General features: G+C 46.3%; 1 protein-coding gene across 6 annotated transcripts; it reads right to left on the bottom strand.

Annotated features, from left to right (window-relative positions):
- Positions 1 to 750: 750 nt before the first annotated feature.
- On the bottom strand, positions 751 to 25603 carry LOC144132949 (uncharacterized). 6 transcript variants are annotated; one of them, XM_077665723.1, is made up of 5 exons: positions 25323 to 25603; positions 20979 to 21046; positions 18069 to 18228; positions 15198 to 15354; positions 751 to 933 (listed from the first exon to the last, which is right to left on the bottom strand). In XM_077665723.1, exons 1-4 carry the CDS (start codon positions 25343 to 25345, stop codon positions 15222 to 15224), a joined length of 384 nt encoding a protein of 127 aa, XP_077521849.1. In that variant the 5' UTR covers positions 25346 to 25603; the 3' UTR covers positions 751 to 933; positions 15198 to 15221. The 6 variants fall into 6 exon arrangements, with proteins under 6 accessions (XP_077521849.1, XP_077521857.1, XP_077521865.1 ...); XM_077665731.1 differs by having other exon boundaries at positions 751 to 928; XM_077665739.1 differs by lacking the exon at positions 20979 to 21046.
- Between the last annotated feature and the right edge of the window lie 571 nt (positions 25604 to 26174).

Below are 26174 nucleotides of genomic sequence, written 5' to 3'. Positions count from 1 at the left end.
GCGCCCATCGTATGCCCGCAAACCTCTTAATCTCATCGCCCCTCTTTTTTTCTTCCGCCCTCTGCTACGCTTGCCTTCTCTTGGAACCCGCTTACCAATACAGTCGACCACTTTGAATAAGTAGCTTGTGCTGGCGATGATGATGATGATGATGCATCATTTTATTGGTGCAAGAGCAGCTTTGGCAGAAAAAAAGGGCCAAGGCTTAAGGTATGTTATGCGGTATGAGCGAAAGCCCCTAGAGGAACAGATACAAGGCTTCCGGTCGGCTTGTAGATAAAAACACCGTCATTGGACACTGCAGGGGCCCAGAACAGGGCTGCAAGGAAAGTGGCCGACACTGAAATATCTTCAGAGGGGGCTAGGATCGTAAAGTGGGTGCATTCTGATCAGATTTCTGTCAACCCCCAGTAGCACAAATGGGGCTCTGAACTACGGGCTGGCCCGTGCAGGGTCTCTTTGGGCTGGCCCGTGCCGGGCCTCCGTGGGCTAGCCCGTACTGGGCCCCCGTGGGCTAGCCCGTACTGGGACTCCGTGGTCTAGCCCGTACTGGGGCCCTGTGGTCTAGCCGTTCTGGTCCCAGTGGGCTTCTTAGGTGATAACTTGGGGGAAGTCAACAAAGATAACCCATTTAGAACCAATAGGGCCAACCGACCCAATTAGACTCAAAGCCCACCTCGCCAACCAATAGAGGCTTTCTTCACTTCAGTATTTTTTGTGTACATGTTACTACTGAAATTACAATGCAAGTAAGAATGCTTCTTATTTATTTGTTCTTGCAAGACATCTTGGGCATTCTTGCAAAGCCCCAGTTACTGGGGTGAAGGGTCCACCCCCTTCATCCAACTTTCCGACCGCCATCCCAGTCTCTCGCCCCCGCACGAACGCAGCCACTCTGTTCTTGCCTTCCATGGTGGCTGTTGGGATTCTGCACTGCACAGCAGATGTAAAAGTGAACAAATAAACACACATATCAAATTGATATTCGGTATGGTGGATAAAAATCTCTTTGCACAGTATTAGTCACATCTTTCAGGAAATGCTTCATAGCCGTATGCAATGCTACAATGTGCAATGCTTGAAATATCAGCAAATTTCGTTTGCTATTAATATCCGTAACCATAATAAACATAAATATCCATCATAAGAATAACCGAAAGGTGAATAAGCCATTAAAGGACTATACACACCTAAATTTATTGCGTGTTTTCTTCTGTCAAATGATGAGTTAGATAATAAAATACATCGATTACCAGGTAGTACTTGCCTACAACCCCACTAAATAGTTTATAATCGAATTTCTTCTCTCATGCTGCTTTGGTTTCATCGACCGAACGCCGACTGCCGTCAAGTTGATGTTTTGGTCACATGATGCAACTAGAAAATCTAATACAATCGCTGATATGTAGCTTTAATTGACTACGACATTTAATCCAGCCTCTTCCAAGACCTGGAATGACAAGAAATGGCCTGTCAGCAATAATATAACCGATTTTTTATGGCTCATGTGACTGAAACGTCACAGTTATCGTTCGACTGATGAAACCGAAAGAGCGTCAAGAAGAAATTAAATTGCAGAAAAACTTCACATTGTGCTAGTTGGTGTTGATGCATAGTGGTGGTTCAAAAGCGCAAACACACACGGACCATGTAAGAGACGAGACACACAAACCAGCGCTGAACTTGCTACAGATTTTTTATTAGGAAGAAGCACGTCATATATACACACGAAAAAACAGCGCACATGCGCAGTGTCAACAAGATTCCTAGTGCTAGTACAAAGAAAAAACTGCTTTAAAAGCATGTGACTATCTGCAGAACCACTACCCACTAAGAAGCATATTGATTTCTCGAAGCGATAATGTAACAGATGGCATACTCACGCACCCATTACTTTTTCTGATAATATGAAACGCCTCAGCTACTTCTCTAGTGCGCTGGTCAGAATGAGCGAACAAGACATCGGTATCATAAAAAACGGCGTACATTTGGACGTGGAACAATGCTTAGCTAGATTAGTTTCTTTCTTTCTTACAGAATTAGTGTGCTCTATGAGCCGCACGTTAACCCAGCGGCCAGTCTGGCCTGTGTAGGAAAGGCCACAGGACAGGGGGATTTAATACACTACGCCAGTCTTACAGGCAACATATCTATTTTCATGATTTATGTTGCAAGCATTTCTTTTGCGCCCTTCATGCCTTCTTTGAACCGCCGCCCCCACTCTTTCTAGCTTGTTAGGTGCAGAGAACAGAACCTTTACTCCATGCTTGCTCCCTACTCTTTTAATCCAGTGCGAGAGTGTGTGGACATATAACCACTAAATTTCTTCTCCCTTCTTCCGAACGCTTTTCCGGCCCCGAGGTACTTGCAGACGATTTCAGCGCACGGAGGACATTGTCTGCACTCGAAATGAGAACAGAGTCCAGGAAACCAGCTTCCCTACATCTGTCTGCCTGGGCTAAGAGACTGGGCATCATTTTATGATAAGATTTCTTTACTGCCATGCTTAAAGGGACACTGAGGAGAACCCTATCAAATTTCTTTTGTTAGCAAGATCTGATAGTTCGGCATTTCATGGCTTTGTTGCCGCTTCTCCGGGAGCGAAAGATGCATTTATTTCAAAGAAATTTGGATCCGAAGTTGAAAACTTTTTTCCCGCCCCTTAGATTCAAACTCTAGAACTCTTATGACGACACGGAGAACTCTTATGATGCCACAGAATGGAGTGACGTGAAACGTGACGTAAACGGAGACTCCGTGATTTTTGGCGGCTAGCGGTGCGGTCTAGCAGCTGCCGAAATGAAAGCTACCGCCGCCGCACGTTGAAGGCATCTATCGGGGGGTCGCTACCGTCGCTTCGTTTACGATTGCACCGGCGTCTTGCCAGCGTTACGCTGGATCCCGTTCCCGAACCCGACGACGTAGTTCTGGCAAAAACTCCGGCCTGCATTTCAGCGACCTCAGCCCCACAGAGCGTGCGATGCTTTTGAGGGAGCACGGTTAGGTTAGGCGCCGGCGGGTGGTTTCCCCCTTCCTCAGAGAGCAGCCGTTGCAAACTAAATATCATAACCCCAGTGCGGGGAGTCGCAAGGGGTGCGTTGCGCCCATCGGAGGCTGGCCGGGGCTTTGAGGCCAACGGATTGTGGTTCCTTGAACGGCGCGGTTTCACGGCGCAGCAGGCGGCGTCGAGGTCTCCCACGGTTACAAGGGCGAAGTTATTTATTTTTTGCCACAAAAACAAATGGGTGCTAAAGGGCGGTCGCGTTTAAAGTCGGCGGCTTGAAACTAAAGCCGGCGCACGACGCTTCAACGGCTTCCGCTAGATCCAACGGGTCCACTGGATCTGGCTCTCTCGCCCACTTGCATGTACCTTCAGATATGTACTGTGAATGGATTAAATTAGCCGAGCTCGAAAGGAACAGCTCCGCCCAACTGCCACAGCTATTGAATACAACGCGCAGATCGCCGCGGAGCCAAATCAGTCCGGGCGGGCAGGCGGCGGCTGGCGCACTCGGCGCGAAATAGAGACATGCTCCAAGTCACCCCGTGCTGTGTATTCTGTCTTTTTTGGGGAAAAGGGAGAGTGCGTCTTCCACGAACGGCATCGTTTACTACTGCCTGTGTTTCTCGTCGCCCGCGTGCCCTCCTTTGAGTTTTGTGTGTGTGTGTTTCCTTCGCACGTGTGCGCGACGGGGTGCCATTGGGGACCGGAGCAGTGCGGGACACTCCCAGTTTTTGGAGCGCCGGTGTCTGGCCCGGTATCGGGTTTCGACGACGGCGCCCGGGAGGCGAGTTGGGCAGCGGAACGGCCGGATGCAGCTGAAAGCGGCCGGGCCCCTCGGACTCTCGGCAAGACAGTGGCCTTTTAGACGGCAAAGAAGAGAGACGTTTGTGTCGTGTGTTCCGTCTAACCACTCTTTGTGTATCCGTAAAGTAATTACAGTTTTCCTTGTCTGTTTGTTAAAGAATACGCTTCCGAGTCGTCCCTATTTCCTGAATTATTCACCGTCGCACGATTCGATCGCTCTCCCACACGAAGTTTCTCACAAAGACAACATGGTGCCGAAACCCGGGAACTGCAATCTCCAGGACTTGGAGATCTTCTGAAAACTGGAACAAGGCTGCGACGGTAACGGAGAAAGTGAGTGACGCCACGGTCCGTGTTCTGCGCAATCATGCAGAGATCGAAAGAAAAGAGAACAGCGCGTCGACAGCAAAATACCAAGCTGTTCAACGAGGCCAAGGCAGCTTTGGGCGCGACAGACATCGGAACGCTGTGCTCCCTAATCGAGACTTGCAGCCAACAACGACGAGTTGCTTAAGCTGAACGCCGAATTGGAAGATTCTGTTGCCGATGAAGACTTCGCTTCTGAGTTTGAGACGGTCATGCGGTACGAGGACGCAGCCAGGGGCATGCTTGGACAGCTCAAGGCGAAAGAAGCTGAACTGCTCAGAGCTCCTCGCCTATTGGCTACACAGCCGGCAGAGCCACAATGAGGAAGCCAACATGGCGGCGGCGAAGCTGTTCATCGCAGTGCAGTCAAGCTGCCCACCCTTCAGCTGCAGACCTTCAACGGTGAGCTTCGACAGTGGCGCGGGTTTTGGGAGCAGTTTAAAGAAGCCGTTGATGAGAATGGAAACCTCACAAAGGGAGAAAAGTTTCATTACTTAAAAGGCCTTCTGAGCGGAGCGGCAGCGTCATCGATAGCCGGATTACAGGCGACAGGGGAGTGCTACGACGATGCCGTAAACATTCTGTCCAAGCGCTTTGGCGACACCAGGCAGATTATCCAGGAGCACCTTGCCCAGCTGAGATCGCTACCGTCCGTAACATCATCGGACGACGTGCGAGGCCTGCGGAAGCTCGTGGATCACGTGCAGTGCCATGTGCGCGGACTGAATGGGTTGAAGGTGATCTCGACCACTTATTCTGCCATGATGATACACATTCTTTTGAAAGCCCTACCTGCTGACATCGTCGTTGGCTATTATAAACGGCTGGCCAACACTCCGGAATGGTCGCGTTCCGCTGGCGACACTCAGAACGGTGAGGCTACATCTGTCACGAGCCCTGCAGACGGTGAGCTGGAAGAACTTCTAACTTTTTTGACAGTCGAGGTTGAAAGCCGGGAAAAGAGCGGTATTGGCAGCAATAGAGAAAACAAGCGAGTCAGACAGGAAAGCGAAATGAAATCATTGTCTCTCCCGCCGACGTCTGCTGTACTGCACGCAACTTCCAAAGTAAGGGAACAGTGCTTTTTCTGCGGCTCACTTACTCACAACGCTGCAGATTGTGACAGTGAAATAAACAGGGAGGAAAGATTGCAAAGACTTAAAAAGGACAACCGCTGCTTCCGATGTACCTTGAGAGTACATCGTTCGAAAGACTGCCGCCGCCGACTGAAATGCGGGAAGTGTAGCGGCAGACATGTGCTATCAGTGTGCGACCCAAACTGGAAGCCGAAGAAACTAGAGGTGACGCCAAGATTGGAGATTAACAGCTTGCATGCAATCAGCCGAAATTCCCTCGACAATGAAATTCTTCTGCAAACCTGCCGGCTTTGGGCTATTGGAGAAGGTAGGCGCGGTTACATTCGAGGCATCGTGGATGGGAGAAGTAACCGCACTTTTATCCGTGAGGACATATCTAAATTTTTAGGCCTCAAAGAAAGTGGAAAGACCTCTATCCAGCTGAGTACATTCGGGACAGCCACATCAGCACCAGAAAGACGTCGTCTAGTAGAAGTGCGTCTTCGCAGCCATTACAGTGACAAGGAATACATTATAGAGGCCATTGAGGTTCCTTTCATCTGCAACGACATAGTCCAGGTGCCTGTCGAAAACATTTTTGTCAGAGCAATAGAAGAGACAGGACGGCCCATCGCGGGCAAGCTTCTATTGCCGGGAATGCCAGCGGTACCAGGAATTGGGCTTCTTATTGGCGCTGAACACCTGTGGTAATTCATGACGGGCGAAATTCAACGTTCCCAGCAAAGCGCTGACTTGGTTGCCCTGGGGTCGGTCTTCGGTTGGATGTTTCAGGGTCCATTATCCGTGCATACCTCAGTTGACAATTCAGCCAACTCCTGTGTCCTCAGGGTAAGCACAGTTCTTGAAAGCACTGAAAGACTTGTGAAAGGCTTCTGGGAATTGGAAAGCATTGGCATTATGGATCATACCGGAGGGCCGAATGAGGAAGCGGAAGCGATTGTGGGTCATTTTGAAAGAAACATCAGAATGAAGAAAGGCCGCTACGAAGTCGCCCTTTCTTGGAAAGAAAACAGTGGACAACTTTGTGACAACCGCTCACAGGCACTAAAGCGACTGAAGAGCCTAGGGAAAAGAATTCAGCTCACTCCGGAATTTGGCGCGGAGTATGAAAGTACAATGCGGAGCTACATAGATTTGGGCTACGCCGAACGTGTAACACCTGAACAGCAAGCCACCGATCAGGTTTATTACATGCCCCGCCGCGCTGTTTTGCGCAGTGACTCAAGAACGACAAAGCTACGCATTGTCTTTGACGCCTCCTCACATGAACAAGGGTCTTCCTCCCTGAACGAACATTTGGAGAAGGGGCCTTGTCTCTTAGCTGATCTGGTCAAGCTGCTGATTCGTTTTCGACTTCATCAGATCGCTTTGACAGCTGACATTGAGAAGGCATTTTTGCAAATCAGTGTCCGAAAAGAGGACCGAGACTCCTTGCGCTTTCTCTGGTTTAACGGCTTGCCTTCAGAGGAAGAACCTGATCCTGAAGTAGAAGAGTGGCGAATGAAGCGTGTGCCGTTTGGCACCAAGGCTAGCCCTTTCCTGCTAAATGCCACCCTGCAATACCACCTTAAGACAGTTGAGGAGCCAAATCAGAGAATAGCTGCGCTTCTGGCGGAGTCGTTCTACGTCGACGACCTGTTGCTTGGAGCAGACACAGAAAAGGATGCGGAGATTTTCGCGCAAGCCAACGATATTCTTGGAGCTTGCGGAATGAGTCTGCGAAAGTGGTCGTCGAACTCAAAGCGCTTGCAAAACCTATTTGCGTCGCAGGAGGGACGGGATGACTCAACTGTAACAGTAAAAACTCTTGGCCTTATTTGGAATTCTGCAGAGGATACGATCACCGTGGCCACCAAGTCTCTCTCAGGCGTTTTGGACAGAGAGCACAACTGCAAAAGACTTGTTCTACAAACCATCGCCAGAATATCTGATCCTCTGGGATTGCTAGTGCCATTTACCATACAAGCCAAGGCACTCTTTCAGGAATTGTGGCAACGGCACATCGGTTGGGATGACAAATTACCCAATGATATTTTCAGGAAGTGGGAAGACTGGAAGTCGGAGCTAATGGACCTTTGTTCACTGACCGTACCCCGATGTGTTGCTCCAGTAGTTCAACCGCAGAGTGTACAGTTGCACATCTTCTGCGACGCCAGTCAGCGAGCGTACGGGGCATGCGCCTACCTGCGTCTACGGGACTCCAAAGGCAGCGTTCACACGGAACTCATCTACGCGAAAGCGAGAGTTTCACCCCTAAAAGGTATGACTCTTCCCCGACTTGAACTGATGGGTGCACTGATAGGTGATAGAATAGCCAAGTTTCTGGAAGACTGCCTAATGATGTATGCTGGCCGACTGAAAATGATTTACTGGACCGACTCCAGCATAACCCTTCATTGGTTGAAAGGAAACCCTTTGCAGTGGAACCCGTTTGTGCGAAACAGAGTGACCGAGGTTCACAGAACCCCGCTGATCGTGTGACACGTGGAGTGACTCTACAGTCTTCAAGGAGACCGCCTGTGGTGGTTTGGACCATCATGGCTTTCAGAGACAGAGGAGTCCTGGCCAGCTCTGAATGAGAGTTACGTCCCAACGCCTGAGGAAAATTCGGAAGAAAGGAAAGAAGTAAAGGTGTTGCAAGTAAGGGCATTTATGCCGATCATGGACCTGGCTCACCACAGTAGTTTTTTCCGAGTTTTACGAATAACTGCCTGGGTGTTCAGATTCATAAGTGCTTGCCGGAATCCGTCGGGCATAGTTTATTCTTGTCTAGCAACGGAAGAGGTAGAAAGGGCCGAGGCATACTGGTTGAAAGTCGTTCAGGAAGAAGCATACACGGATGACATATCCCGTCTTGGCCAAGGGCTCTCATTGAAATCTCAATCAAGTTTACAGAAGTTACAGCCCATTTTGGATCCTGAGGGACTGCTACGAGTGGGAGGGCGGCTGCACTTCTCTGACGAGAATGAACAGGTGAAGCATCCATTGCTCCTCCCTCCCAGCCATCCGTTCACGGAGCTCGTTATTCGAGACGCTCATTTACGAACATTACACGGCGGCTCTAGAGACACCCTCACAGAAGTGAGAGAGAGGTTTTGGATCCCACGAGGATTTCAACAAGTAAAAAGGGTTGTAAACAAATGCAACATGTGCCTCAAAGGTCGCGCGAAGCCTGGAGAAGCTCCCACAGCGCCCTTACCAACAGAAAGAGTTTGCCGTTCTGAACCGTTTCAAGTGGTTGGCATAGACTTCGCCGGGCCGCTCTTCACTAAGGAGAAGGCAACGGTCTCCAAATCCTACATTGCCCTCTTCACTTGCGCAGTTACGAGAGCCGTTCACCTGGAGCTTGTCTCGAACCTATCATCCGAAATGTTTCTGCTGGCTTTCCGACGATTTACCGCCCGATGAGGACTGCCATCAGTGATATACACTGACAACGCCAAAACCTTTCAGAGCGCCTCTAAAGAATTTGCAGCATTAAGAGACTCCTTGTTTGACGGAAATTTGCACGACCACTGTTCCAAGACACGCATCAAATGGAAATTCATCGTGGAAAGAGCAGCATGGTGGGGTGGATTCTGGGAAAGGATGGTGAGGACTGTGAAAGTTTGCCTCCGTAAAATCCTACACCAGGCAAGACTCACGTTCGAACAGCTTACAACAGTACTGCAGGAGGTGGAAAGCATTGTTAACTCCCGCCCCCTAACCTACATTTCTTCGTCGCCAGAAGACCCCGAAATTCTTACTCCGGCGCATTTTTTGACAGGGAAGACTTACGTCGCTACCTTCTCCGTGTCATGATGTCAGTTCGTCAGCGCAAGCTGTGACACGAAGGTGGAGGCACCGCAAACGATTGCTGGAGCAGTTTTGGAGGCGATGGCGGAATGAATATCTTTTGACGCCAAGGTCGTCGCACACTTGCGGCAAACAACAGGCTCGATAGACCTCTGTAGGGGACTTCGTTCTCCGCGAGGATAAGGCGCCGCGACACATGTGGAAGACAGGGAGGATCGTCGAAGTGATCCACGGAAGAGATAACCAAGTCCGAGCGTGTGTTGTGAAGCAGCCCAATGGATCCACATTGCGAAGGCCGGTACAGCTTCTCTACCCCTTCGAGTTGTGTGTGTAGTGCTGCCACTGCTGGGGCCGGGAGGTTGTTCTGTATTCTGTCTTTTTTTGGGGAAAGGGAGAGTGCGTGTTCCACGAACGGCATCGTTTACTACTGCCTGTGTTTCTCGTCGCCCGCGTGCCGTCCTTTGAGTTTTGTGTGTGTGTGTGTGTGTTTCCTTCGCACGTGTGCGCGACGGGGTGCCATTGGGGACCGGAGCAGTGCGGGACACTCCCAGTTTTTGGAGCGCCGGTGTCTGGCCCGGGATCGGGTTTCGACGACGGCGCCCGGGAGGCGAGTTGGGCAGCGGAACGGCCGGATGCAGCTGAAAGCGGCCGGGCCCCTCGGACTCTCGGCAAGACAGTGGCCTTTTAGACAGTAAAGAAGAGAGACGTTTGTGTCGGGTGTTCCGTCTGACCACTCTTTGTGTATCCGTAAAGTAATTACAGTTTTCCTTGTCTGTTTGTTAAAGAATACGCCTCCGAGTCGTCACTGTTTCCTGAATTAGTCACCGTCGCACGATTCGATCGCTCTCCCACACGAAGTTTCTCACAAAGACAACACCCCGCCAGTGCGGTCAGAGTGCGCCGAAGCCGCCGAACGCGTCGGCGGTCAGGCGCAGTTGGAGTATAGAGGGTCTCGCTTTGACAGACGTGACTTCGCTGTACAGCGCGCGCGCGCCTCGCCGCAGCATAAACGCCCCTTAACAGAGCACCTGCGCTTAACCGCTAACCAACGTATTCGGCGTGGCATTAATGGGATGCCACTGAAACTCCCCGCCCACGCACTCAATAAAAGAAGAAAAGTCCTGTGTCGAGGTTCGGAATCGAACTAGGGGCTTCGCCGTTTGAGGCGGTGACGCTACCACTCCGCCACGACGGCTCAAGTTACAGCCGTCAATAAAAGCGCATCTAGTGAATGCACTCTTCTGATGCAGAAATCTCCGTGCCTTCGCAAGGTATATCCTGGCCTACCAGAGCTAGGCCATCAGCAAATTTTCTGAACTGCCTTGTACCTTGTCTCCCGCCCCTAATTAACGATTTCCGTTAAGTAGTTTGAAGTTGACTGGCACAGCCGGGAATGTTTCGCCGGGCAAGCGTGCGAATACACAAGTGCTGCCTTGTACGATCACCGACCATCGTGCCATCATAGCTTTTCATCGAACGTGGCGATCATCTGACAAGCCTTAACAGGCTCCTTCAAAGGTTAACTAGAACTTTAAGCGGCACTTGGAGTTCCTCTGCTGTTCGGCGCTTGTAAATCGAGGTGCGTCAAAAACAAAACCACGGGGCACGCAAAGCTCATAGACGCGAAGCGCCATAACAAATCGAAACTCTCCTGGCCGCCTGTGGCGCCGCCAAGCATCGGTTTTCTTTGCTTCCAACATTCAGGTTGCCTTTTGCCTGCCTTCCTTGTGTGATAAAATTGCACTATTCGTTTTAAAACAAAACTTACTTCAATATTGAACCGCGCAACCTTCCTTTGTCAGCCTCAGAAATTCGCGCGACATGTAGGCAGTAAAATTCCTCCAAGGTGGCGACTCTCGCCCTATGGCGTCACCACGCTTGTACTTGCGAGATTTGCCTGTGGCGGCGATGCCTGTATTTTGGTTCTTGCTATTTTCTACCTTACAAGAGCTTTGTTTTCACTAAGATCGGCGTTTTTGTGATCAGGAGATGGTATTCTATCGATAGAAGCCAACTTAAATTTCTCCTCAGTGTACCTTTAAGCATTATGTAACGATGCCACTTTTTACAAGCTTTGAATGAAAGGATCTGTAATTCAAAAGGGGCTTTTCACTCATAGGGGAATACTGCCAACAGTCATGGTTGGGTTCGAAAGCCAATTTTAAATCAAGAAATTGCAAGACTGTTTCTTGAGGGACTTCAAGTGTGAACCTCAGCCCCGACCTATTACGTGCAAAAATATGAACATTTGATACAAATTCGGGATTAATGGACCTAGCCAGCACCAGGTAATCATCCACATAACGGCAAATGCTTATGCAATAACCGGCTAGATCCGTCTCAACTTTCATATCAACCCTGCTTAGATAAATGTTACTGAGAATAGGAGCTACCTTGGCACCTATGCACACACCCGATTTTTGCATATAAAGACGACCATCCCACTCAACAAACGTGTTACTGAGGTAGTAAGATAACAGTTAAACAAAGGGTCCTGTTGTGATTCCACACTCATTTTGGAACACGCATTCATCGCTGTCATCCATAATACAATGCTGAACATACTGAATTAGTTCAAAGAGAATAAAACAAATCAACCACATCTACGCTAAAACCATCACATAGTGCCCGGCTCTCATTTCTGACGAAATCAGCTACTGCCTCAGAATTAGGTACGAGAAACGGATCCTTTACAAGAAGTGACGACAAATGTTTCCGAAGATAGGTAGACACAAACAACTGCCCAGAATTGTGTTCAGAGACGCTTGCCCGGAAAGGAACTTTAGGCTTGTGCATCTTAGCACTAAAGAAAATTTCTAGCACCGGTTGTTTAGCTTCCTTCACTTTCTTTGCTATACCTCCATACTTAAAACTTCCGAAGTAAAGTCATCGCCTTCTCTGAACACTTGGTGCTAGAAACTTTCTTTAGTGCTAAGACGCACAAGCCTAACGTTCCTTTCCGGGCAATCGTCTCTGAGCACAATTCTTGGCAGTTGGTTGTGTCTACCTATCTTTGCAAACAATTGTCGTCACTTCGCGTAAAGGATCCGTTTCTCGTACCTAATTCTGAGGCAGTAGCTGATTTCCTCTGAAATCACTGTTATCTTACTACCTGAGTAACACGCTTGTTGAGTGGGATGGTCGACCTTATATTCAAAAATCGGGTGTGTGCATAGGTGCCAAGGTAGCTCCCATTCTCAGTAACATTTATCTAAGCCGGGTTGATATGAAAGCTGAGACTGATCTAGCCGGTTATTGCATACGCATTTTCTGTTATGTGGACGATTACCTGGTGCTGGCTAGGTCAGTGAATCCCGAATTTGTGTCAAATGTTCTTGATGTTTTTGCACGTAATGGGACGGGGCTGAAGATCACACATGAAGACCCTCAAGAAACAGTCTTGCAATTCCTTGATTTAAAATTCTCTTTCGAACCCAATCATGTCTGTTGGCAGTATTCCTCTAGCAGTGAAAAGCCCCTTTTGAATTACAGGTCCTTTCATTCAAAGCTTGTAAAAAGTGGCATTGTTACGGGATGCTTAGGCATGGCAGTAAAGAAATCTTATCATAAAATGATGCCCAGTCTCTTAGCCCAGGCAGACAGATGTAGGGAAGATGGTTTCCGGGACTCAGTTCTCGTTTCGAGTGCAGACAAAGTCCTACATGAGCTTAAATCGTCTGCAAGTACCTCGGGGCTGGAAAAGGGTTCGGAAGAAGGGAGAAGAAATGTATAGGTTATGCCATATGTCCACACGCTGTCCCACCGGATTAAAAGTTGGGAGCAAGCATGGGGTAAAGGTTCTGTTCCCTGCAGCTAACAAGCTAGAAAGAGTGGAGGCGGCAGTTCAAAGAAAACATGAAGGGCGCAGAAGAAATGCATGCAACAAAAATAATGAAAATAGATATGTTCCCTGTAAGACTGGCGTAGTGTATCAAATCCCTCAGTCCTGTGGCCTTACCTACATAGGCCAGATTGGCCGCTGCGTTAACGTGCGGCTCATGGAGCACACTATTTCTTTAAGAAAGAAACTAACCTAGCTAAGCATTGTTCCACGTGCAAATGTACGCTATTTTTTGACGATACTGATGTCTCGTTCGCTCATTCTAACCAGCGCACTAAAGAAGTAGCTGAGGCGTTTCATATTATCAGAAAAAGTAATGGGTGCGTGAGTACGCCATCTGTTACATTATCGCTTCGAGAAATCAATATGCTACATATTGGGCAGCGGTTCTGCAGATACACACATGCTTTTAAAGCGGTTTTTACCTTTTACTAGCACTAGGAGTCTTGTTGACATTGCACATGTGCGCTGTTTTTCCGTGTGTGTATATATGACGTGCTTCTTTCTAATAAAAAATCAGTTGTAAGATCAGTGCCGGTTTGTGTGTCTCGTCTCTTACTTGGTCCGTGTGTGCTTGCACTTTTGAACCACCACTATGAAATTAAATTATAAATTATTTAGTGGTCGTACATGTATAGAATGTCTAACGCTTGGTTTGAAAGGAGAAAACGCAAAAGCAAAAATTTGGTACCTATAGTTCTTTAAATTTGGATGGCTACTCAGTAATTGATAACTGAAGTGCAGAAAACCACACCAGGTAGATTGCAAGTAGCTTTTTCCTGCAATTAGATGGTGTGTTCACAAAGTTTCTATAGCCTTCAGCAGAAGATTCACGTGTACTCATCAACAACTGCGCTGTACAGCCATAGGTTCTTAAATGTTTCTTTTTCGCCCCGCCCCTTCAATGTGTACATTAGGGCCACATGAGTCTTCACTACAGTCTTCATAATAAGTTTTGTAGCCTCATCAGCTGTATCACCACGAATGAGTGCTAGGGTTTTGATCTGAAATAGATTATACAGATTAAACAAAGTGAACTCTGCCATGAATACCATACATTGAACCATTCATAGAACTCCCTGTTCGAGAAACCATGTGCAAGTCAACAAAAAATCAGAAGTATGTAGAACAGGATAATACAGAGGACTCAAACAGACCTATGATCACAGTGGTGTGACTCAGCTTAATGATAACAGAATTCTCTGTTGTCTTCTAAACGCCCATCTTTGCATCATCATATTAACTTCCTTTTTTACATGACTCAATGGCATACGCTTCCCAAACAATAAGATAAGGGGGAAAAAGTGAAGCCATACTTTAAGGCCACCATGAACCATGGCAAAATTGTAGTCTGGAGCTAAATGAGTGATGTAAGAACATAATCGTCAGCTGCCACTATGAACAGCAAGGCTAATTTTTGTGCTAATTTCTCGTAGTAGGCTAGATATTATTTACAGCAAATCCTCATTCAAATACACTTGAACAAAATGAAGCTCTGATGTCTACAAATCCAAACGCAACATGAGGCAATTTCGAAGTCCCAACATAATCTGAAGTGGACTCACCATATGTAGAGGGCTCAAATTAAACTACAGCTGAACAAAGCACTATGCATCAAAATTATATAAAAAGGAATCAATACGTTGCCAGTAGTTCATAAGCACAATTGAAAGAAATGCCATATACCCAGTCGAAAAAAAACACCAGCCCGTTTCTGGTGTTTACACCAAACTGGCCTTTTTAAAGACGGGTTCTGGTGTGACCGTGTCTGGTGTTCCGACCAGACCAGGATTTTCAGACACGGGTCCTGATGTGGCATAGTGTGGTGTGCTTTAGTGTGTTCTGGTCTGGTGTTCTGTGCTGTGACCCGGTTGTCTAATACCGGCTCTGGTGTGCTTTGGTTTAGTGTTTCCTGGTGTGGTCGGTGTACTATTCGATTTGGCGTGGTTGGAATACCGTAGAATGTCTTGATTGAGATGCTGTGTGTTTGGACATACTATCGTGAGAAAAATTAAGAGATCCCAGCGAATGCACGCCAAATGGTGTAAAACGGCAACCACTCCTGATGTCGAGTCAGGTGCACTAACATCCATCAATCTCGCTGCGCCGGCCTTGATGGCACGAGCATTTCATCAGATGGCACCTGCACGCAGTTAGGCATAGTGTGGCACACACTCGCAGTGTCATAATTTTTCACATGATTGTACACTGGAGCATGCACATAACCACATCATTTCTGTTCTTGCCGAAGACTAAGAGCAAGCACGTATCGTAAAGAAAAAATGCTCACATTTGCACAGAAGCATCCTTAGCTTCATTGGTAGACAAAATTGGCAGTATAGTCAAGATGGAGACACCTAGCATCATAGTGTGCATCTTTTCTGACATAGTCGAATAGGTTGCATTTCCCTGATAGCAGCTTGACTCCAGCTGTGTAGCCACAATGCCTGAAGAACAACAGAACAAAATCACGAATTTGTGTGAAATACACTATAATAATCACAGTGCAAAGACAACCAGCAAACACTGCTATTAAATTTAGCTCAGTGGTGCATACAGTACACATTCAATACGACTTGCAATGCCTCTGCAATAAATCAACTGTCTTCTGCTTTATAGAAAATCAATGCTACTCACATAAAGCACCCCACATGCATTAATTTGCTTGAAATCAGTGTCTGGATGAGCTAGTATTTCACACTTTCCATCACACAGTACAACGATGAACACGGACAAGGGAGAAGACACCGAAAAACACTTTGAGGTGCCACCTTCCTTGCCCCTGTTCATCACCATGCTGTGTTAACGAAAATGTGAATTATTGCGTTGTGTTTTTGTTTTGTATTCATAGCTAACTGCATATGTTTACAACACAGTTGGGTACGCCTGCATCATAATCTGAATTCCTATCATATTTTGGCATTGCAGCTGATATTGAGCATGACAGTCCTTCTAACACAGTCAGGCTTTCTGAGACACTCAACAGCACTCTACCATCTCCGGTAATTTGATTCATTACCAGGCTCAGAGATACTAATACTTGGCAGCCTAGAGAAATAAATTGATATGGAAATTCTAGTGCTGCAGAAAACAAAAAGCTAAGAGGAATTAAGGAATTAGAGAAATGATTACAAGATGGCCATAAAGAAGGGCACAAAAAGGAGATAACATGTAGTTCGACTAACAAAAAATATTTGATGCAAGTATATTTCAGGGTGACAAAATCCATGTATTGAGACTTTTTATGCACACAGGGTGCCGAACTGTAAAGCACTGCATGGCTGGCTGCATCTATTTAGAAGACCATTCCTCTTCATTTCTTTCAAAAAAGTGGCAGCAAAGGATAAAAAGCCGACTGCTGAAATTTATTTTCAGCTGAATGTCACATACAAAATGACAAGACTGGAATGTTAATGATTCGAAACGAAACCTTAAACAAGATGCGATGACCTCTGGCACTGGTAAAACCCCAACACATGTGCAAAAAAAGCTGCCAGATTATTTTTCCTGCTGAATGTATTGAAACCAAAGCTGCCTGAACGCACATGAGTTTTGTTTAGCTCTAGCTTGCTATACGCATTCTGACACTGTGGTGCAGTTCACTGCACAGTACCTGGAGACACTTCCACTCGTACAAACCCGCAGTAGATTCTGCGTAGTGTGCATTGCCCACTATGGTGCCTAGCACTCTCTGTCTTCCAGTGAGATGCACTTTTTTTGGTGCATCCAGGCATTAGGGTTCCAGTTATAAAAAATGTCCGAGTTGATTATGAGTTAAGTGAATAAGCTTAACAAGTTGACTGGTTCTAAGCAGGCAGATCACTTGCAAGAACCGCTTCTCACAGCAAAGCAGATAACAATAATGGCTTCAGGATACTGTAGTGCAGGGCTCCAAATTAGTTTAGACCAAGTGGGGTTCGTTAAGCTTCGCTGACATTGTATGGCAGACCGGCGCCTTTTCCAAAGTAGCAATGTTTACTGCCACACATATACATAACACACAAGTCGCATGATTCCTCCCAACATGTATGCGACAAAGTATTGCAACCGCTTCGAGCCATCTCTACAGGCCCCACTGGGCCATCCCTGCTAGGTGAGAAAAAAAGTGGCTAAGATATGCTTTGTCATATTCAATGCAACAAACTATTTTTACAAAGCATGCAGCAAAGCTAGCGAAAGAATGCTCAAGCACACCTATGCTTGAGTAAAAGGTAGCCAAATTTTTTTTTACATGTAAACTGAAGTAGCCGAAGTCGAAGTTAGAATGTGGCTTGTAAAACTGTATGCATAACAGCTAGACAAGAGAGCAGAGAAGGTAAGGGCAAATAGGGGCTCATTATGGGCTATATGATGGACTCTTAACAGTCACTTCCATCATGGCATCTGACAGTTAAACAATTGGCCAGCTAGCATAAAATTCAAGCTTATTTTCATGCAAAATGCTTTCAGTGATGACTACAAGTTATAACACACAAATTTTCGTTGTTAAGTAGAGACCACCAGACGATTCATAGACGATGGCAAATGGGCGGCACCCACGAATGCCTATACTGAATCAGCATCACTTAGGCCTCAGTACCTACAGTCCAAGCTTCAGGGCAAATGACTGCTAAGTACCAACCGCCTTCTGTTTCCATGGCATGAGAAGTACATATTCACTAAAAGTTGTTCATTATGAGTAATTTCACTGATCATGCACTGCCGCACTGAACAAAGAGCCTAGGCTTTTAAGCTGCTTTTATCGTCACACGAGCTAACTGCACCCATCAATTAACCTCCTGTAAATAAACTTTCACATGAAGACAACATGTAATATTATTTGATCACGTCTTGTATGTTTGGCATTATCCTTTGTTTGGAGCTTTCGTATTATAAACCATTAACAAACCTGAGTCATAATTCTCGCATACACTGATGGAGTGAGTATATGCCCCTGAGATAAATCCAGCTAAAGCTAGCAATTACTTCTCAGTGCATCCATTTTTCACTTCAGTGAATTATGAAACATCACTCCAGCGCACAAAAACACACGAATGAAGAGGATAGACATCACGGACACCGGACATATTTTTTTGTGCGCTGGAATGATGTCTCATAATTCTGCCCAGAACTGACTATCCCAGCCCTCTATGCTTAGCCTTGTGGAGAACCTTTTACTTGCCTTCCGCTGTCACCTCCTGAGCACTTGCCACTGGAACTGCATAGTACAACTGCTTCTGTTGACCAGATGGTAATGGCAGTCCTCTTGTGAAATACTGCATCCTTTGGAATTCCCTTCATGGTGTCATACATTGCCTTCTCTACCTTGAATTCAGATACACCTACAGGAAAAAGAACACGCATATAAAAATTCTTAGCCATATTTTCAGCCAGGAATATGATAATAATTGTATTTGTACGCTTCAAAGCAACAACAGCAGTATGCTTTAACGCCTGTTGAAGCAAGAAAGTAAGAAATCATTTCGTTTATTACCAACACAAGACTTGCACCTTGACGTTGATGGTGTCATGCAATAGTGGTGAGTTCTGATATCAGTGTGAAGTACAAAAGGCAACTGCTTGCTTCGAATTTTAGAACATGCAACTTTAACTGCACAATTATTGAAAAAAATTGATTTCATCCTTGAAAATCGCATATTAGTATGCGTGGTAGCAAATACTGAAAATAAAAATAGTAGGAGCACTGCCAGTGTTTAAATCAACACGCAGTGACTGGTTTGGTTCATATGGGTTTAATATCCCAAAGCGATTCAGGCAATGAGAGACAACGTAATGAAGGGCTCCAGAAATTTCGGCCACCTGGGGTGCACAGACACCGCACAGTACACGGGCCTCAAGAATTTTGCCTTCATCGAAATTTGACCACCGCGTCTGGAATCGAATACGCGTCTTTCGGGCCACCCGCCGAGTGCCATAACCACTCAGCCACCGCGGCGGCTTCGCAGTGACTGCTAAGAGCAATTTTCTAATTGCAGTTCTTGCCCATATCCTTGTCAAGCTAGGCACTAATGCCGGTTGACCTGCAGTAAATCTAATGTGTCCTCAACATGCTCCCTAGTTAGCAAATTTCTTGTAGTCAAAATTGAATGATACATTACTTAACATTTTTTCAGTTGGAAGCGCATGAGCTATTGATATAGTCCAAAGCAAATAACTTAGTGCCTTAGAGTAGTGTTCAACGAGGGGCCCACACGCAGAGACGCTGGACTTGTAACTGTTTCCTTATACAAAGTAATACAGGAGTGCATGGCCTGTGGTGTACATGCTAAGAAATACAAAATATAAACAGAAACAAAACTGAAGTGCAAAGAAAAATTAGAGACAAGTTCTGTCATTACACATTATGTGACACTAGAGAGTACACGTTCAACAATAAATAGTAAAATGGTCATTTTGAAATTTTGCACAATCATCAAATTGTCATGAGCATAGTCAGTATGCCTTTTCTTCACACAAAAGATTTGCAGCGGCTCCGGTGCACTTCAGTTTCTTTTTAGTACAGTGCCTTTTTTAAGACAGAAATTGGTCAAGGGCCACAAAATGGTAATAACTGTGTATCACCATTTTCATATCTATGCTTCATTACTTTTTAACAGAACCTCCAAAATGACCCACATGATTTGCAGCAGGAGCAGGATTCCGGTGTGCACCACTCACATTCAAAGAAGGACCTGGCTGCATTTCCAAGTGTTATACTAATTTTCACAATGAGAGTGCCGTTCAGCGAGTCTGACAGCAGGCAAAAACATGATTTGAACCCAATAGCTTAAGGACATTTTAAAGTGGTCTGTAACATTGTGCTTGTAAAATGACAACTTCAGGTGTCAATACTCATCAAAGTTGCCATCAGATCTCAGCTTTGGTGTGCTCATAAAGGGAAGGTGGGGTGCTTAGTTATAATGACCAATTGTCACGGCTGGTACATTGTGCTACCTACTTCAATGATGAAGGATGTGACAAACTAATCTCCAAAATCTGACATCTGGCATAAAGGCTGAAAAGCAAAAGCAAATGAAGGACCACTAAGACCTGAAATTATTTCCTACCTGAACAGTTATGCACATCATAAAGAAATCTGACAAACAGCGCGAAATTATACTGGTAGTTTGGCCCCAGATGCTCGCTCATTTGAGCCTCAGTATCCTAACTAAAGCAATAAAAAAGACATGACTGTTGAAGGCATAATAAGCTACTGTAAAGATCATCAGCAGTGAGAAAAACAAATTCTAACCCTCATAATAATATAAAAGTCAGCCAATGAGGCCGCTGTGTCAGTCACCAACAAAGAGACCATGTACAAACTATGCACTGTAAATGCACAAACTCTACATGAGAGCAAAGCATGCCCTGCACTTGTGAAACAAATTTGTATCAATGTAAGATTCTTGGCAACAGTGGGCATCACCATTAATGGCATCTGCTAAAAAGGAAGAGAGCACCTTAATGATGCTCTACAATTTAGAATTCAGCCTTTCAGTAAACTATATTTTGTCTAATACCATGAGCACCGTCAGAGAAGGCCAAAATGAAAGGAAACCTGCCAGCTGTCATGAGGCCTGCCACAAAAAAAAAACAGTGAACAGAAGTGGTGCACAAACAAAAAAGAAGGGATGCACTATGCGATTACACAACACATAACACAGGAAAACAGGGCCCAACCAATGAATGAAAAGAGAACAACAAAAAGAAGGTAAGCAGTACTAAACACTGCACCTATGCAAATTGAGAACAGTGAAATAGACAACACCTAAAAAATAAGTTTCAAGGTCTATAAAAACGTAACTTTGGTCACATATTTTTTAAACGCTGCATTAGACATTAAAATACTAAAATCCCCAAGTGGTATTTGCCTACCATTAAATAATTTATAATTCCATTTCTTTCTCTGATGTTGTTTAGGCTTGATCAGCCGTACGATGGCTGTGATGCCTAGTTGGGCTTTAGGTCTGCTGAGGCATGGAAAAGGCTACAATATAAATGTTGATATGCAGTTTTAATTCACTACAACACCTAAAACAGCCTGTTTCAAAAGCTGGAATGACAAGAAATGCCGTAGCAGCGGTTATATTACCAGTTTTCTTGCCTTTGACATGACCTGAAAACCAACTACACGTCGCAGCCATCGTTCGGTTGATAATACTGAAACAAGGAGAAAGACAATTATAAATTATTTACCAGTCATAGAGCAAATATCACGGGGTGGTCCATGTACAGGCGCGGACAGAAGTAAACGGAACGCGCCACACAAGAAAGAACTGCGTGTCAGCACCGCCTAGCCAAACCAGACGAAAGCTCGAAATCGCCACGCCCATGTGCAGGGCCGCTTCCGGCGCGACCCTCTCAATGCTCCGCTTGCCTCGCATTCGTCTGGCGTCTGTGTCGTGCTGATGACGATCATGATCGGATGGTCGTGCTCTGTGTAGCTAGCGAACATTTCGGAAAACAAAAACCGCTGTCTAAGGCAAATTGCGCGGGGACGGCTCTACCATTAAGCCGCTTCGTTTGAGACAGCTGGAGGCGTGTTTGCGCCGCAAACAAGCCGCGTGTTTCGAACTTTTGCTGCCGCTGGGGCTCTGCTGCGTCTCACTCGCAAGCAAACGCGCTCGAAACACTCGGCATACTGCCGCAGTTTTGTGTTAATTTTCTACAGTTATCACTGATGATTCGCCTTGTCCCTACCAGGCGCTCACGCAGCACTAGTGCATGCACCCTGCCTGTCTCCCCCGAAACAAACTTCCCCTATACTGGATCCTGCTCTTATCACCCCCGAGACAGTACGCTGCGTATCGCGCTGTCATGTGCGGAGCAGAGCTCATGGTAATCACTTTGCATGCACCTTTGGATCTTAGGATGACTACAAGCACCCGCTGTCTCACCCACACGAATGCCGCAGCAGCAGTGCGTCACTGTTGCGTGCCCCGCATGCGAAATTCGGCCTATAAGTACCCGTGATCGCCCGCTAATCAGAGTATGAGCCACGGCAGAACCCGGCAAGCGATCCAAACTCTTCTGTGCGAGCTGTATTACTTCACTGCTACCGGTTACATATAGACATTGGTCTGATTGAGAATATAGGCGTAGAAACCCAACAGCTGCATCCAGCACATTTGGAAGCAGTCACTATCCTTGAGGCACTGGATCGCGCTGCAAAAAGCGCCAAGAGCGGCGGTTTCATCTCATTTTAAGCTGACCTCCTAGGCGAGGTTCTAATGCAGGAGCACTGTGGTGCAGTACAGACACACAGGGCGCATGCTTTCCCGCTCCGTCGGTTCCTCGTAGGAGCAAGCCGAAAATGAACTGTAAATGTATTAAAAGAACCCAAAACTGCGATGGTGGATCAAGTGTTTTGAGTTTATTTGGTCTATAGCGAGACGAAAATTGAATCCCAGAGGCAACTTAAGTTTGAAGGACGCGCGCTATTTGCGATGGAAACGCACCTACAGCTGTCTCAGATGAAACGACATAATGATAGCGTCGCCCCCGCGGGATTTGTGCCATCAAGGCAGCGGTCTGTGCGTTCCGAAATGCCCGCTCGCTACTAAGGGTGCAACCATCCGACCATAATCATCATCAGCGTGACCCTGACACCGGCCGAATGCGAGGCGAGCGGAGCAATGAGAGGGTTGCGCCGGTAGGGGGCCTGCATATGCGTGTCGTGATTTTGAGCTTACGTGTGGTTTTGCTAGGCGGCACTGACAAGCAGTTCTTTCTTGTGCGGCGCGCTCCGTTTACTTCTGTCCGCGCCTGCACATTAATGTCTAAGGCATTTGAAAGAAGGCGCAAGCAAACATCTGGTGTCCACAGTATACGCAGTTTCTTTGAAGCTTTGTTTAACTATGGTTTCAGGTAGCATGCCGAAAGGCTGAGTCAAACAGGTCACTACAAGCTCCTAATTTCCTGTAAGTGTATTAGAGCAAGCATATTCACTGAACTTGCACAGTGTCATCACCAAGCAAGTTAAATGGCAAAACAATCAAAACTGACCAAGATAATCACCGAGGTAAAAATTTATGGTGAACATTCACCTTTTTTTATTTAGGACTTCTAGCTTTTTTGTGCACAGGCTATAATTCAACAGACCTTGAAGTAGTTTGCAGTAGACGGTGTTTATTTTCCACTCAGATCTAGAAGCAGTAAAGATAATGCAACTACAGTGAAACGTTCGTTTAACAGTACCTCTTCCTGGACTAGTTGGTGTAACATTGCGTAACAAAAGTAAAAACAGCGCTAATTTTTACATAAACAACGCAGAAAGAACAGACAGGACGGGCGCTGTCCTATCTGTTCTTTCTGTGTGGTTTGTGCAAAAATTAGCGCTGTTTTTACTTTCGTTATACAGTGAGAGACCACAGAAGAGAAGCTGTCAAGTCCTATTAATGTTTCATCTTTGAGGTGCATTCATAGCTGCATTATATAACACCATTCGTATTCTTTTCACCAACTGAAATAAGACGTATTTGGACCAGTCTCTGAGGAGTGCCATGTGACACCGGCATTACTGCAGAAGCTTGACATGGTTATCCTTCTACTATGATTGTCTATGAGGAGTGCCATGGGAGATGGATACTAGAGGAAAAAGGATAAAAGCATTGTTCTCATGCTGTAATATCACCTTAGAATGCTGCCCCGTAGCCCATTACTTTATATTGGCATTTTTTAAAGCCTGGCTGCATTTAAGGGGGTCTCTAGTGGCTCGAGAACAGGTGGAGAGGGAACTAGAGAGGGAGAGAGAAAGTGGCTGAGCTGAGGCTATACCAGTGTTCTCGTTGTTGCTGTGTAGCCTTAGAGCTGAGCGGCCAGCTCTGTACTCAATCGTGGTATGAGGGTGCGGGTTTCCCTTTTTCTTCCACCCTGTGTGTTGTGCTGTCAACTTTGCATTTTTTGCGTCTCGGCTATAAGAAAACGTGATCATGATTCTTGCTAAAAATCACCACGAAATTTGAGAAATGACAGGAGAAATGTTCCAACCACCACTTACAAGAAAAAGAAAATTGGTTGCTTGCTTCGGATTCATGCACTCCCTACATTCTAGTACGGGGAGTCTCAGATTCCTTGTTAGTTTTGTACAGGTTCCGAGGCCAGGCGAGACCCCCCTGTATTTAAGCACTGCTTCTTTCTGAGCATGAAACTGGCACTATCTGATGATGACCTATTGAGAAGAGACACACACGTTACTTTGAATAGGGGAATGCCAATGCATGCCATCAACGTTCTGGTCCAAAGCAGACATTGCAACACACTGATCTCAACGCAGAGGTGAAAAAAACAGATCTGAGAAAACTCGACACATACTTGTGCTCTACAATGTACTCTGAACAGGCACAGACAAGAACAGCCCCAAATCTGGACAGTGGAGACATCCTCTCCGATGAAGCTCTTTTCAGACCTCTTCACTACAGAAGAGAAGGCACTTCACCTTAATAACATCATAATTTCCAGCTGTGTATTTTGCACCCACAATGCCTGGCACTTCCTCATAATTATTTGTATTGCTGGCATTTCTACAACCTCAAGAAGATGTTTAAACAGCCAAACTTCAAATACATAACGCCACTTGCTCACGCTAGTTTTTATGATAAGCTCTGTACTACTTAGGTCATTCAAAACCACTTAATTTGAAAGGGCTACAAAGCGCTCTTTTTCTAGGGCTACTTTTTTATTCACGGCTGCCAGCAACTAAAAGAACTTTACAGCTGCAGGCAACGTTACCAATGTTGCAAAAGTGATCGAACAGGCAGCTACCTGTTGTGGTATCGCAGTGACGCGTCGCTTCAATTCACTCAGTCGCTTGCATGCCTTGACGCGTCACACCCCTCCCACTCTGAGCTTGACAGCTGGTGTAATCGGCTCGTAGAGGTACGTTCTAACCTTAAGACGCCACATCAGATCACTATGAAGACGCACATACGCGTAGCGAATAACACAACGCTAAACAGACCGAGCGGCGCACGCTATCGGCAGTCCGCAACGGGCCGATACTGGCGTGAAAACTACGCGTGCAGGCAGTGCACGATCACGTCCCACGTCGAATAATCAACAAGAAGTCTGGCAACCACCTTAACGAAAGCCCAAAACATAGTCGCGCGCCTTGCTGGGCGGTATACAATTGCCACATTTACATTTAGGACTCCTACGCGTGCCTGCATTCAGCAAACGCATCCATGCATACACCTCGACGCTCGCGTCGCAACGCATACACTGTGAACACTGACGGACCAGCAGTTTGATAATTCGATGTGGAATGCACTTTGCTGCCGCGGAAACCACCAGTGACTCACGCGCAATGCCGAAGGGAAACGAACAGGACAGAGCTGACAGAGCCTCGTCCCTTCCTCTTCTTCTCGCCCTTGCGCTCGCTCGTTTATTTTCGCGGTCGCAAATTGCACGCACTCTTGCGCTACACTCTGGGTCTCACCTGGAAACGAAGACTCGACGCATTCCAGTAACCGCTTTCTTCTCTTGCTTCGCGGCTCCTACGGTTGAAGTCGAACCTGTTGTCAATATGAAACGGCTCCATGCTTCTCGGCATAGTCACTTTTTCACAAAGTACGCGAACGGCTGCATTGCTGACACGCGGCGCAAGCTACGATAAGCAGGAAATCCAAACGGAAGTTTGAAGGAATGATTTTGAAAGCAGACACAAACAGCACACGAACTGCAGCAGCACGGACCACGGCACGGCGCGGCGTAAGGCCTAGCCGGATATCACTCCGGAATGCACAGAGGGAGAGGAGGGTAGGAGGGTTTGCTGCGTCCTGCCACGTGACCTGGCAGCAGCGCGCTGGATTTGAACGGCGTTGGGAAGCATGCTAGGCGCTGGCGCGTTGCTATTATCGTGGCTATTAGCGTCATGGTAAATAATTACTGCGAACTGTTACAAAATTGCAGTTAGAATAAGGCGCCTCCGTGCATCATTGCCGTGCAGTTTTCATGTCAAAAGCAGGCGGCAATGTTTCAGCTCCTTGCGGAATAACTTTACAAATTGTTTTCTTAGCTTTTCTTTTTTCTTTCTGGTCTTTTGCAGACCGGATTAATGAGCTTTCACTGCATATTTTTTAGCACAGCACCAAGTTTCTCGTAAACCACATTTCGGCTTATGCTACAAAGATATGATCTGCAGAACAAGTCTGCTTTACTCAACTTCAAAAAAAAAAGTTAATCTCAAAGCTTCCATTGTAGATTTCAATAAAATGTGTATTACTGCAAAAGCTCATTAAATCTAACATCAAGGGACCACAAAAAATTCAAATTATCAAATGACCCCCAA

This window comes from Amblyomma americanum, chromosome 1 (genome assembly GCF_052857255.1).
Source record: "Amblyomma americanum isolate KBUSLIRL-KWMA chromosome 1, ASM5285725v1, whole genome shotgun sequence".
NCBI lineage: Eukaryota > Metazoa > Arthropoda > Arachnida > Ixodida > Ixodidae > Amblyomma > Amblyomma americanum.
This window is presented reverse-complemented; position numbering and strand designations above follow the sequence as displayed.

Bases quoted from the DNA above. Each gene is read 5' to 3' on its own strand.
- LOC144132949 (XM_077665706.1), bottom strand. From the start codon at position 18,168: ATGCAGTATTTCACAAGAGGACTGCCATTACCATCTGGTCAACAGAAG. The intron at 15,355-18,068 runs GCAAGTAAAAGG...GTTGTTCTTCAG, and splicing joins TCAGGAGGTGACAGCGGAAG to GCATTGTGGCTACACAGCTG. The intron at 929-15,197 runs GTGAGCATTTTT...TGTGCAGTGCAG, and splicing joins AAGGATGCTTCTGTGCAAAT to AATCCCAACAGCCACCATGG.